This window comes from Eleutherodactylus coqui, chromosome 11 (genome assembly GCF_035609145.1).
Source record: "Eleutherodactylus coqui strain aEleCoq1 chromosome 11, aEleCoq1.hap1, whole genome shotgun sequence".
NCBI classification, from domain to species: Eukaryota; Metazoa; Chordata; class Amphibia; order Anura; family Eleutherodactylidae; genus Eleutherodactylus; species Eleutherodactylus coqui.
Window position 1 is genome coordinate 83,608,549 of NC_089847.1, and position 14,365 is coordinate 83,622,913.

General features: G+C 42.1%; 1 protein-coding gene across 1 annotated transcript in view; it reads left to right on the forward strand.

The window, feature by feature from the left end:
- Positions 1–14,365, forward strand: part of LOC136581731 (mucin-5B-like) — a 147,540-nt gene that overhangs the window by 25,084 nt on the left and 108,091 nt on the right. The window contains exons 8-10 of the mRNA XM_066582355.1: positions 7,356–7,476; positions 8,895–9,033; positions 9,783–9,884. Of these exons, the coding sequence (XP_066438452.1) occupies positions 7,356–7,476; positions 8,895–9,033; positions 9,783–9,884 (362 nt within the window). The remainder of the gene's footprint in view (positions 1–7,355; positions 7,477–8,894; positions 9,034–9,782; positions 9,885–14,365) is intronic.

The window sequence follows — 14,365 nt, forward strand, 5'->3', positions numbered from 1 at the left end:
CCAGAGACCATGGAATTTTTTGAGTGTACTCCGTCATGTATTAGCACTTGTTCCAACCCCACCGCTGGTAAACTATGTACTGAGCAATGCAAAGAGGGATGTTCTTGTCCGCCAGGTAAAATGTTCCTGTCATCTCTAATACATAAGGGTTAGAGATGAGCGAGCATACTTGCTAAGGACAATTACCCGAGTGAGTATTGTCCTTAGCGAGTACCTGCCCGCTCGGAAGAAAAGATTCGGGTGCCGGCGCGGGTGAGCGGTGAGTTGTGGGAGTGAGCAGGAGGGAGCGGGGAAGGGAGAGAGAGATCTCCCCTCCGTTCCCCCCTATTCTTCCCAGCCGCTCCCCGCCCCCCGCCGGCACCCGAATCTTTTCTTCCGAGCGGTCAGGTACTCGCTAAGGACAATGCTCGCTGGAGTAATTGAGCTTAGCGAGTATGTTCGCTTATCTCTAATAAGGGTCTATTTATATGGGCAATTTTTCCACTTGTGTTCTGTCGGATTGTGAGATGAACAGAACTTGCACATGAAAAGTACCCATTCATCTCAATGTGTTCATTCCCATGTTAGTCCAAGTTTGAAAATTGCTGCATGTCCTATTTTTGGGCTATTATTGTACAAGAATCACCCATTATTTTCTATAGGACCGTGAAAAAAACGCATTGCACTCTCATACCATTTGCATTGGAGTATGGTGCTTTTTTCAAGCATTTTACTATTGGTACCCCATGGAATTTTTTAACTGCTGTGAAAAATGTACGATAAAAATGTGCATTAAAGATGCATGTGAGTCTGATACAAATCGCGCATTTTTATCTTAAAAACACATCGTACATGCAGGAAAATCACTGTGAAATTGCAGGTGAAATGATCACTCAGCTCCCAAAACATGCAAGGAAAAATTATTAAAAAGTTATAAACATCCTGGAATCATATCACTGAAACAATAAGCTCGTCTCGCAAAAAACAAGCCTTCAAGCAGCATCCGAGAAGAAGAAAAAAAAAGTTATGTGTCGCTAAATATGGCAACGCATGAAAACAAATTCTGTGAAAAATGCTTTTATTATGCCAAAGTAGCAAAACTAAAACCCCATAAATTTTGTATTTCGGAATTATAATGACCCACAGAATAAGAATAGCATATCATTTATAATACATGGTTAACGGTATGCAAAAAAAATAAAATAAAATAAGCAATATCAGAGTTGTTGTTTTGTATACTTTAGGTTCCAAAACCTGCAATGAAAAATAATTAAGGCTGCCTGTCCACGGGCAATGCAATATCCGGCGGCGGATCTTCGCTGCGGGAGACACCGCCCGGGAGCTGGAGCCAGCAGATGGATCTCCGTCGGTCAGCCTATCTGACAGATAGGCGGACTGCGGAGAATCGCGGCAAATCACAGCATGTTGCAATTTGCCGGCCGCGAGCAGAGAATCGCAATGATTCTCCGCTCGTGGACAGGGGGGGAAGCGCTCTACGTTGCAACGCTATGGAGAGCTTTCACTGCGTTCCCTGCGGCCGGATCATCGCCGCGGGGAACACAATTCAAACTCGCCCGTGGACAGGCAGCCTAAAAAGTCATATGTATCTAAAAATCATACCAATGAAAGCATAAACTCATGCCGCAAAAAACGAGCCTACGGATGAAAAAATAATTACGTGTCTCTAAATAGGGCAATGTAAGAAAAAATATATATATAAATTTGGTATTGTCGCAATTGTATTAACCTGCAGAATGAGCATAAAATATAACTCATACCGCACAGTGAACCAGTTGCAAAAAACTCAATCTTAAAATTGTAGGGTCTTTTAACCCCTTAGTGACGAAGCCTGTTTGCGCCTTAATGACGGAGCCAAATTTTGGAAATCTGACATGCGTCGTTCAACGTAGCATAACTCCGAAAAGGCTTTACATATCCAAGTGATTCTGACATTGTTTTTTCGCCACATGTTGTACTTCATTTTGGTTGTAAAAAGAGACCGATATAATTTGTGTATATTTATTAAAAGCGCCAAAATTGGGAACATTTTGAAAAAATTCTCATTTTTTCACATTTTCAACTGTAATATCTCAAATATGTCCAAACATACTGTACAAATTTTTGATTAGATATATATTTCCATCTGTTTACTTTATTCTGAATGCACATTTGAAAAACTTTCATTTTTTTTTTAACCATTTAGGAGACGTACAAATGTAACATTACTTTTCAGCATTTTGAGGAACACTTTGTTTTCCTGCACCAAGCCAAGTTTGCAAAGGCTCATGAGTGTCAGCATAATAGATACCCCCCCCAAATGACCCCATTTTAAAAACTACACCCCTTAATGTATCCACTAAGGGGGGTCAGGAGTATTTTGACCCTACCGTTTTTTTTCAGGAATTAATTAAATTTAGAGGAGAAAAAATAAAATTTCATATTTTTGCAAATATGTAATTTTAAAGACATATTTTTTTCCTATAGTGCCCATGAAAATGAGGATTTACACCCCAAAATGGATACCCCCATTTCTCCCGTGTTCAGAAACATACCCATTGTGGCCCTAATCTTATGTCTGCATGCACAACGGGGCCTAAAATGAAAGGAGTAGTCAGTGTCTTTCAGAACATAAATTTTGCTTGAAGGCGTTTTAGGCCCCATAGCACTTTTGTAGAGTTCTTGAGCGGCCAAAACCATAGAGAACCCCCACAAGTGACCCCATTTTGAAAACTAGACCCCTTAATGAATTTATCTAGGGGTGTACTGCCCATTTTGACCCCACAGTTTTTGAATAAATTCTAGCAAAGCAAAAAATTGTAATTTTCGTTTTTTTGTCAATTCTGTCATTTTAAAAACAGCTTTTTTTGTACAGCACACACATGAATGAAGTCTTGCACCCCAAAATGGATACCCCTGTTTCTCCCGTGTTCAGAGACATACCCATTGTGGCCCTAATCTTATGTCTGGATGCACAACGGGGCCCAAAATGAAAGGAGTAGTCGGTGGTTTTCAGAACATAAATTTAGCATGAAGGTGATTTAGGCCCCATTGCCCACTTGTAGAGCCCTTAAGCGGCCAAAACGACAGAGAACCCAAACAAATGATCCCATTTTGAAAACTAGACCCCCTAACGAATTTATCTAGAGGTGTACTGTGTATTTTTACACTACAATTTTTGAATAAATCTAAGCAAAGCAGTAGGAATAAATTACAATTTTCATTTTTTTGGCCGTTGTATCAATTTAAAAACTGTTTTTTTTGTACAGCACACATAGGAATGAAGATGTTGACCCCAAAATGGATACCCCTGTTTGTCCCGTGTTCAGAAACATACCCATTGTGGCCCTAATCTACTTAAAGGACACATGGCTAGGCCTATAATGGAAGGAGCACCCGTTTGATTTCAGGGTGCAACAGAATAAATTCCAGGCCCCATCGCCCACTTATAGAGCCATTGAGCGCCTAAAACGATCAAGAACCCCCTCAAATGACCCCATTTTAAAAACTAGACCCCTTAACAAATTCATCTAGGGGTGTACTGCATATTTTGACCCCACAGTATTTGAATGAATCTAAGCAAAGCAGAAGGAAAAAATTGCAATTTTCATTTTTTTGGCAATTTTGTCAATTTAAAAACTGTTTTTTTTTGTACAGTGTACATAGGAATGAAGACTTTCACCCCAAAATGGATACCCCTGTTTGTCCTGTGTTCAGAAACATTCCCGTTGTGGCCCTAATCTAATTATAGGACACATGGCAAGGCCTATAATGGAGGGAACACCCGTTGGATTGCAGGGCACAAATGAATAAATCCCAGGCCCCATTGCCCACTTATACGGAATAAAAATTGACACTTTAAAAAAATCCCCCACCCCCCACCCCCGCGCGCCCTTTTTGGCGTTCCCCAAATCTTAGATAGAAGTAATAATGTGAACTGTGTAGGATTTCCGAAGACGGGTAATTACGGAGGCTGGTTGGGATGGGTACATGGGGCAATAAAACCGTGTATCCCTCCTCCTCTCATGCTTTTTGGGGCGTATTTCGTGACCTTAGCGGCAGGGATGGGGTGTAAAAAGTGGCGCTTTGTGAGTCTCCGTAAGCTTGATGAGGTGTGGCGGTCTCACACAGAAGACGCTCAACAAGCTGCTCCTGGAACTGCAGGAAGGCAAGCGTTCCCGGGGCTTCTTGTAAATTACGTATCACAGGTAGCGGTCTGAATGCCGGGCTCACGTAGCCGTAGGTGGCGTCCGCTTGCGGAGGCCCGCAGCGGATCCCAGCTGTGAGCCCGGCTGTGACCCTGCGTACGGCCGCGTAATGTACTGCGCATAACTGCCTACTCACACGGGCGGTCATGCGCAGTACTTTTCTTTTTTTGTTTGTATTTCCCGCACCGTCGCTTAGCGATGACCTGGGTACCCGCAGCCCGTATACAAGGTAGTTGCGTATGGGCTGCAGGTATATCCACGACCATGGAGCCCAATGGGCTCTATGCTGCGGATATCTGCGGTAAAATAGAACCTGCTGCGTTCTCTTTTCTGCGAGTGGATTACGCAATTCCGACCCACTAATGTGAGCGGAATTGTGTAATCCAATGTGATTGATCTGCGTATTACCGCGGAACAGAAGCATGCGGAACTCCTATCCGGTCATGCGAGACTGGCCAAAGGTGGATCGCTAACTTTTTATCACGTGACCAGGGACCGCTCAACGAGGCCACCTGTCACTGCTCCAGGCTCTCGGCGACCGTTGGTCGTTGGGAGCAAGGAGATTTTAAGTTTCCTGGGCTCCCCGACTCCTGCGCATGTGTCTGGTGTTTTGCCGGCGGTCGCATGCGCAGAATCTGGGAAAGTTCATGGAAGAAGATCGCGTCGGGGTGCAAATACGGAGGCCTCCGGTAAAAAGTTTCATCTCCTCTCACCGATCGCATCGGTAAGGGGAGATGAACCTTCAGCTTTTTTTTACTTTTACGTGATCGCCATTATCCATTGGATAATGGCGAGTACGTGGTCAGGAACCGCTCACCGCGGCCCCCTGTGAAATCTCCAGGCTCTCGGCTAAGTTTTGTAGCCAGGAGCAGGGAGATTTTAAATTACGCTGGGAATCCATGGCTTTTGCGCATGCGTCCTCCACTTTGGCGACGGGCGCATGCGCAGAAGCTAGGGTAAGGTCTGCGGATAAATCTGCGGGCCTTAGGTACGTCATTTCATTCTCCCTCACGGATATTTAAACTTTTTTTAAACTTATTTAAACTTTTTTTTTTTTACTTTTTACACTTTTTTAAAAAACTTTTTCACACTTTTTTTTTACTTTACATGATCACTGCTATCCATTGGATAACAGTGATCATGTCCCCGGTATAATCTCTCTGCTCCTGGCTACACATGGCAGCCAGGAGCAGAGGGATTTTAAATTTCCCAGGGCTCAAGCCCCTCTGTGCATGCACCTGATGATTGACATCGGGCGCGCATGCGCAGATGGGGATTCGGGCACCCGAGACATCGGGGAGGACTTAGGTGAGTATTTTCACCTCCCCTCATGGTCCGGGAGGATCAGAATCTTTGGGGGCAGCGTGGAGAAGGCGGGTGAGTATTTTCAGCTACCCTGATGGATCCGATCCATCAGGGCAGCTGAAGCTTTACTTTTTTACTGTGTTTTATTTACTTTTTTGCGATCGGCGCTATCCATTGGATAGCACCGATCGCAATGCCGGGGGGACTGCCCGCATCCTGGGATGACAGCTCCATGCTGTCGGCTACCTGCGGGCACAGACAGCATGGAGCTGTCACGTCCTCAGGCAAGTGGGCATTAATCCAAAGAGGATGCATAAAACTACGTCCTCTAGGATTAAAGCCCACTTACTGAGGACGTAGTTTCCCGATGGGGCGGTTGTTAAGGGGTTAGCAGCTCCCCACCTAAAAATCATTAAAAAAATCGTCTGCAGCCCAAAATGGTACCAATGAAAGCGTCAGTTTATCCCGCAAAAGATAATCCCTCACACAGTGTTGTAGATGGAGAAAAATGATGGTTCGTTGCATATGGCAATGCAAAAGTGGCCCAATAAAAGGAAGGCCCAAAATCCACAAGGTGCTCCCTGATTTCTGAGGCCTGTGTTTGAGTCATGTTACACACTAGTGACACATGTGGGATATTTATGAAAGTGCAGATTTGGCGTAATAAATATTGAGTTCTGTTTATCTGATAACTTCTGTCGTGTTAAAGAAAAACAAATTATATCAAAAAACTTCAAGAAAAACTACATTTTCAAATTTATCCTCCACTTTGCTTTAGTTCTTGCGGAACACCTAAAAACAGATTTTAAAAATGCAGTTTTGAAACTATTGAGGGATGCACTTTTTAAAATGGGGTGATTTATGGATGTTTCTAAAATACAGTCCTGTCAAAGTCACTTCAGAACTGAATTGGTTTCTTAAAAAATAGACTTTGGTTATTTTCATAAAATTTAAAAAAGAAAAAAAAAATCGCCCCTATACTTATGCGCTTTCTGACTACCAAAATAAATAAAAGATTGCTTTCAAAATGATACCAACATACAGCACACTTATGGTAAATGTTATTTATTAGCTATTTTGTGTGTTGTTATTATCTGTCTGAGGGTTTATTCACACGTCTGTATATCGGACGGGTTTTCATGCCCGGCTGATATATGGTATCCCTTTCTGCAGGGGGAGGAGGCGGGAAGGGCCGGGAGCAGTGCACTGATCTCCCACGCCCTCTCTGCCCCTCGCCACTATTTGCAATGGGAGGGGGTGGAACTTAGCTCCGCTCCCATTCCGCCCCTCCCATTGAAAACAGTGGCGAGGGGTGGAGAGAGGGGGGAGTGGTGACAGGAGCTTAGTGCACTGATCCTGGCTCAACCGGCTCCCCCTTCCCCTGCAGAAAGGGACACCGTATATAGACCGGGCGTGAAAACCCGGCCGATATTCGGACGTGTGGATAAGCCCTCCTGAGCAGAAAAACTCAAAGTATGAAAATTGCAAATTTTTCAAAAATTTCTGTAAATTTAGGAAATCTTTATAAATAAATGCAAAATGTATCAACCAAAATTTACCTCTGATATCAAGTGCAATGTGTCACGAAAAATCAATCTCAGAATCACTTGCATAAATAAAAGCATTCCAAAGTTATTACCACTTAAAATGACACGTCAAATTTGAAACATGAGGCCTGGTCAGGAATGCCAAAACTGGCTGCAAGGGGAAGGGGTTAAATGTAATTTTTGTATTGTGCCAAGAAGATGTATTAAAACATTGGCTACGTAACTGAACTTTCCCTTTACCCTAAGCGCAGCGGAATATGTTGGTGCTATATAAATAAAGATTATCATTATTTATCCCATTACTGATATTATCTTGCAGGAACTGTTCTGGATGATGTGAATAAACAGAAGAAATGTGTTAAACAAAACCTCTGTCCTTGTTCTCATAAGGGTAACATATACAAGCCTGGAGGATCGTACTCAGCTGCTTGCCAGAAGTGGTACAAACTCATCTCTTAGAATCAAAGTTCCTCTTTGAAATATGATCAAATCACAATGGTTGTACAGATGTAGCAAATGTTAACTTGGCATTTAATACATTATGATACTCACATGCTCTGTGTAATGGTCTGGTTCTGGGTTGGAGCCTCTTGTATTGTAACTTAAACAGACATATAGGGTTGTCAGGCAAAGACCAGAGGTCGGTAACTGGTGGTATCAGGTGTGGTACAAAGGAGCAAGCAGGTAGCGTAGTTGGAGGGAAGCCAGAGGTCAGTAATGGGTGGTAGCGGTTTACAAGTATAGAGGATCAGGTATACAGAGAAGCTAGACTATTGGCAGGGAGTACAATAATCACGCACTGGAACAGTAGAAAGGCCAGGCTTTTATAATATGTCCAGTCAGGAGGCAAGGCGGAGCCAAGACAGGGAACCGGACTAAAGCACAGGAACATGGCTATGTCAAGCAGGGAAGCTGTCCAGATGGTTGGATAGCTCAGCAGGGAGACACAGGAGCTCCTGGGTTCGAGCCCTGACACTCTGCTTCAAGTTATCATGATGCATCTGTTAACAACTGCTACATTTGTATATTGGTTGCATATAGTAATATAGGCCCCATGCACATGGCAGAACGGAGTCCCCTTAACCCTTTCCAGTCCAATTTCTATCCTGGTTTTCCTAGGAGGCTTACTCTTTTTCTGCCATTATACAACGGCGCTATCTGCTGGCTAAAGCCAGTACTGCATGAGGTGACACGTTGGATAGGCTCCAACAGCAGAGAGGCTGGCAGTATACAGTAAGAGAACCCCGACGGATGTCTTTCAACATCGGAGCTGTACAGCCTAAAATCATAATGTCTTCACAGGTCAGACAGTGAATTGGAAAGGGTTAAGCTTTTGGTGGAGAGTGGCTCTATAAATGTAGTATGGCATGATTTTTTTTCTCTGTTGAAGTCATGGAACTTGACAGAAAAACCTGGACATATGAATTTAGAAACATACAGGGCTACACTGAGACTTTTTGAAGTACTACTGATTCATTTTAACTTTTGAAGGTCATCTGCAGTCCATGGGATTGCATGCAACTCAATGACACTGTACCGAAACTGTAGCTCGATAGTTAAAATCATTTAGTAGCACTATAACGCAGTGTAGCCCAGGCGAAAAGGGAACAGAGGGCCTTCAATCAATTGATTGTAGAGAATCAGACCAGAAATCAAACCCCACCAATCTGATATTGACCTACCCTAAGAATAGGTCATCAGACTCATCAATGATATAGTTTCGGGTAAAAAACTTCAAATTTACATAGGATATAAAAATGTTTTTGCTTTATTTACGTGGATTACACTTTCTATTCTCTGATCTATTTTTGAATTTAACATCATATAATTTGTTTGTTTTTTTTATATTGTATTGCAGCACTTGCATTTCAGGTCAGTGGACATGCAATCAAGTTGCCTGTTCTGGAAATTGCACTCTAAAAGGAGGATCCCACATACAGACATTTGATGACAAGGAATATACTTTCCATGGCAATTGCCAGTACTTGATGTCCAAGGTATGACCAGTCTTGGTGAGCACATCAATATTACATTCTACTTCCTGTGCTATACGGCACCTATCAATAACATACCGTATCTACCCTGAGTTTTATGCTTCAAGGAAAGTTTATATTAACCAGGGTTACAAAAATCTTTACAAGACAGCTGTAAATTATATGCAGGGTATAAGTATTAGAAAGGAAGGTAAGGGGTTGTCTCATGAAGAAAAGGTCTGTCCATATGTCCTATCAGTGTAGGCAAACACATTTTAAATCGAGTCATAGAGGGATTAGACTAAGTGTGGTTTCACACCTGCACCCTGGATTTCGCTTTCCTGCACCATTGGGGAGCAGGAAAGGGGAACCCCCGCCCAGTAGCTGAACGACTCAGAACCAAACAGCGCCGAATGGACCCCTTGGTCCAATGGAGTCCTTCGGTTCCTGCTCAGGTAATTTGCGCTGTATCTGCAGCAGAACCTCTGACCGGCAGTTCCAATGTAGATATGAAACCATCCTAACATGTCACTTGATGTCACCTCCCAAACGTATGCTTATTCCCCCAGTCTTGCCTACGCTGGTTTGAATCCACCAGTTTTTCCCCAGTGTTGTCTTCCCTCTTGCGGTAAAATTGAAAATAAAGTATCTGTAACTTCTATTGACTGCTGCTTACTGCTCATGTCCTCTAGAGGAAAGCTATCGAATCATGGTTGAATGGTTTTTGTTTTTGCTTGTTTTCTTTGACTTTGATTTTGCATTAACTCCTTTAGGATACAGATAACAAATTTGCGATAATTGCCAAAATTATACAGTGTGGAATGACTGAGACTGTGACATGCTTGAATGCAGTGTACATCAATTTACTAAAAATGGTAAGAACTCTTATCATATATCTATATCATGTAAACTGAATACAATGACTTTTAAATTAGAACTAGAAAAATATCAGTATCACATAAGTGAGTCGTAGTCAATATGTGTATAGGCCGTAGTAGGTACCTCATAATACACAGAGATAAAGAATTTATGCTATACACTATACTGAAATGGTGCTGATTTGGCATCACACTATTGATTTTCCTTCCTTAGGCCTTAGTCAGACGGGCGTTTTTTCGCGCGATTTGCGGATCGCATGATGGATGCGCATCTGCAAATCGCGTGACCGGGGCCAAAAAAAAATTGCCCGCAAAATCTGCTCCTAGCCGCGTTTCATTAGAAACGGGACGGAGCTGTCCAGCGCATTGAATTCAATGGAGCCGGCAATACAGCCGGCTCCATTGAAAGCAATGCGCTGCGAGCGATCTCACGATGAATTTTCGGGAAGGGCTTAAATATATAAGCCCTTCCCTGCAATTCATCCAGAAATGTGTAAAAATAAAAAAAAAATGTATACTCACCTTTCTGCTGCAGCCGGAGTTCAGCGGCGGCCGCCAGCAGTTCTCCTGAACTGCTCTCTGTAGTATTCAGCAGCCGGGGATTTAAAATCCCCGCCTGCTGAATGAGCTGCCTCTAATTGGTCACAGCCTCACCAATCAGAGGCAGCTCTCACTCACACACCCATTCATGAATTTATGAATGGGTGAGTGACTGCTGTCTCTCATTGGCTCAGAGGGACCAATCAATGATCTCTGCCTGCTCACCACCAGAGCGGCAGACGCTATGCATGACCACTAATGCCTTGCTCCTAAGATACCTTGCTTCTACAAGACCTTTTCTACTCTTGTCTTAACTAGATTAATATGCAATCTGGCCATTGTGGCAGTTACTATTAGGCTTTTTTCTTGTGTCTGGAATGGGGTATTGACCCTGTAGGCTATCTCTCTATGGGCTATATATAGCCAGGATCTTGTAGTCGGAAGCCATTTCTCCTGACATACGGTGTGCTGCTCAGAAAACAATCGGCTAATGAGACAGCTACCACTAGCTCCTTCTAACTTATTCGGGGTACTGACCCAGAGATAGCAACCTACATACCATAAAGACAGATATCCTCTAGATATCTGTTAGCTCTATGACTAAAAACAAGGGCTCGGAGATTATTAAATGGAGTATATATACATTCCAAACTCCGTTTAATATTAACCCCTTAATGACACGGCCTATTTTGGCGTTGAGGACCAAGCGATTTTTTGGGGTATTTTTCCATCTCCATTTTTCAAAAGCCATAACTTTTTTATTTTTCCGTCGACGCGGCTGTATAAGGGCTTGTTTTTTGTGTGGCGATCTGTAGTTTTTATCGGTGCCACCTTTGGGTACATAGACAATATCATAAATGTTTTTTTTTTTTTTTATGATAACAGGGAGAGAAAACGCATCAATTCTGCCATAGATTTCTTTTTCTTTTTTTTACAGTGTTAATCATGCAGCATAAATGACACACTAAATTTTTTCTGCCGGTCGGTAAGGTAACAACGATACCAAAATTGTTATATTTTTTTTAGGTTTTTACACTTTTTTGCAATAAAACCCCCTTTTTTTGGAAATCTTTTTTTTTTCTCTATAGCTGCATTCAGAGTCCTGTAACTTTTTTATTTTTCTATGTGCGGAGCTCTATAAGGGCTTATTTTTTGCGAGACGAGCTGTAATTTTTATTGGTACCATTTTGGGAATGTATGGCTTTTTTGATCACTTTTATTGCATTTTTTGTGAGGCAAAATGCTAAAAATTAGCATTTTGCCTGTTTTTTTTACGCTTTTTGTCGTACAAAATAAAAAGCGTGTTCAACTTTTTGTACACGTCGTTACAGACGCGTCAATACCCAATATGTGGGGTTTTAATTTTTTTTCCCTTTTTTATGCTAATATTAGAAAAAGCATAAAAAAAGGGGTTTTTTTTACATTTTTCTTTTTTTTACACTTTTCTTTTTTTACACTATTTGAGTCCCTCTGAGGGACTTGCAGCACTGTACCTATGATCGCTGTCATAAGGCATGGCAGAGCTACTGCTCTACCATGCCTTATCGCTTGTACAGCGATCCCTCTGTGAACTCTTTCCCTGCCGTGATCTACTTAGATCGCGGCAGGGAAGGGGTTAACAGCGGGGGGCGCATCTCCGATGTCCCCCCGCTGTTACAGCGGGACGCCGGCTGTGACTGACAGCTGGCTCCCGCTGCGGGATAGCGCGGGATCTTATGTGATCTCGTGCTATCCCCAGGACGTACCGGTATGTCCTGTTGCGGGAAGTACCAGGCTGCCAGGACGTACCGGTACGTCCTGGAGCGGGAAGGGGTTAAAGGTCTAAAGAATATATGAAGGTGCAAAAACTATATCCTTCATTATAAGACGGGGGTATCTTTAAAGAGCTTTAAAAATAGTGCGATTATTCTTTGAATAATACAGATCTTGCACTTCAATATATTGATGTAAATCTGTCTATCCGGCATTCTCTTACTCCTATACTATTCAACAGAGATAGGAGTCCTTGATCTGTAATCAATTGCAGATACGGCATAGTGGACTTTTTAGAGGATATTCCTGAAGAATATACTATTAAGTGACGGCATATGTAGCCTCAAATTTACGTAATCCTTGATCGAATGAGCAAATACAGCTCTGACTCGAGATCCGGACACATAATTACGGATCACACAAACAAATCAAGCCCTGACCTATAAAAAAAAGGTCCAAAAGAGGACACATATATATCAATCCTTGTGATAACACCCACCGGTAGCGGTACATCTGCATAAATATATATTGAAACATCAGGGGTTGATCACAAGAATTGTAACAACACCTGAAGGAAACATAAAAGGATTATCAAGGGAGGGATAACCCCTCTTACACATAATAAGAGCTTGCATAATTGAAGAGACCTAAGGGATCCCTGATAGAGCTGGGTGGAATATCATCTACATCTTTCTTTCCCCCTTCCTATCTGGATTCATTAACTACACGGGTCTCTCTTCTCCTTTTTTCCTTTTTTTCTGTCTTGTCACTATATGTTATGTGTGTTTGTCTTTTTTATTTGCCCTGAAGTTTTAACGTTTATTCAATAAAGTTATTATTTTTTAAAATTCTATATCTGTGATGGGCTACTAATAAAATGCAAGTTTCTCCAAAACTACTGCACAGATACACACAGCAGATGTATCACTGTAATGAGTGTGTCAGACAATACCTTATGGTGCACTAAGTGAGGGCTGTAAACAAAGTGACAGAATTCCTTTAAGGGTACATTAACACGGGCAAGAAGAAATCCACTGCAGATTTTGCTAGAAAATCTGGAGATAAAATTTGTATCATATCTGCCTCATGTGAGCATAGTCTTACAATGCATACTATAAGCGGCTCAACAATGTTCTGTTTGACTCAATGCATCCATTGGCCCACCAAACTGTTCAGACAATTTTACTGCATTTATTTTAAGGTTTTTAATGTTTTCAAGATCCACCGGAGGAGTAGTGCTTGTATCGGTTCAGACCGCTGAGACTCCCATTGATCACCAGAACAGGAGTCTTCTGTTCCTGTCACCCTCATAAGAATGGAGTGGTGGTCAAGTATATGGACTTTAGCTCCATTCATTTCTATGGAATGGGGTTTGCTGAGTACAATGTGTGGCTTCTCTATCTTGTCGATAAGGAAAAAGTTAAAATCTTGGGATAGCCCCCTTTAAGAGTTGAATACTCCAGAAGGAAGTTTCTAACCATATTGAGAAATCTCCTTAGGATCAAGCAGTCCTTCGATTTTCTCATTTGAAATGGGAAGTCCCGGACCACCATTGGGGTATCTAAGAACAATTATGTATTCAAGGGTCCATGCACATAGTTATATTACATCTCCATTTTGTACAGACTGCCATAGAGGGCTACTGTACCTCTGTATTCTTCCAATTTCATACAGTGACAAGTCAATACATATAGCAAGTTGCTAGCAGCACAAATAAATAAGCCCACACCTCTGGTTGGATCCTTGTAAGAGATGCAACAGCCATCCACGGATAAGACCAATTCTGTATCAAATGTCAATAATGAATAAAGAATGGCAGCATCAAGGTGTAATAGAAAAAGCTTGACAAAGGCCCTATATTGGACCGAAATGTCGCCTGTTCATCATGGGAGAATAAAGAGTTCTCTATTTTTCTACTACACCTTGATGCTGCCATTCTTTATTCATTATTGACAGTTACAAGTCAAGACATGGATTGCTCCATTGGATGGAGCTAGTCTTCCTTAGAGCAGGTCCAAGGAAAGCTGCATTGAAGTACATAGAGGCTGAACCAGCTCAGTACTAAGGAGCTATACAAACCTCCATTCACTGCACTACATCTACTGTGCTTTGCCATGTGCATATTCATTAAAAGTAAGACCTCTCCCCATGGATGGGCAATTTCTGGAATAAGCAATATATCAACT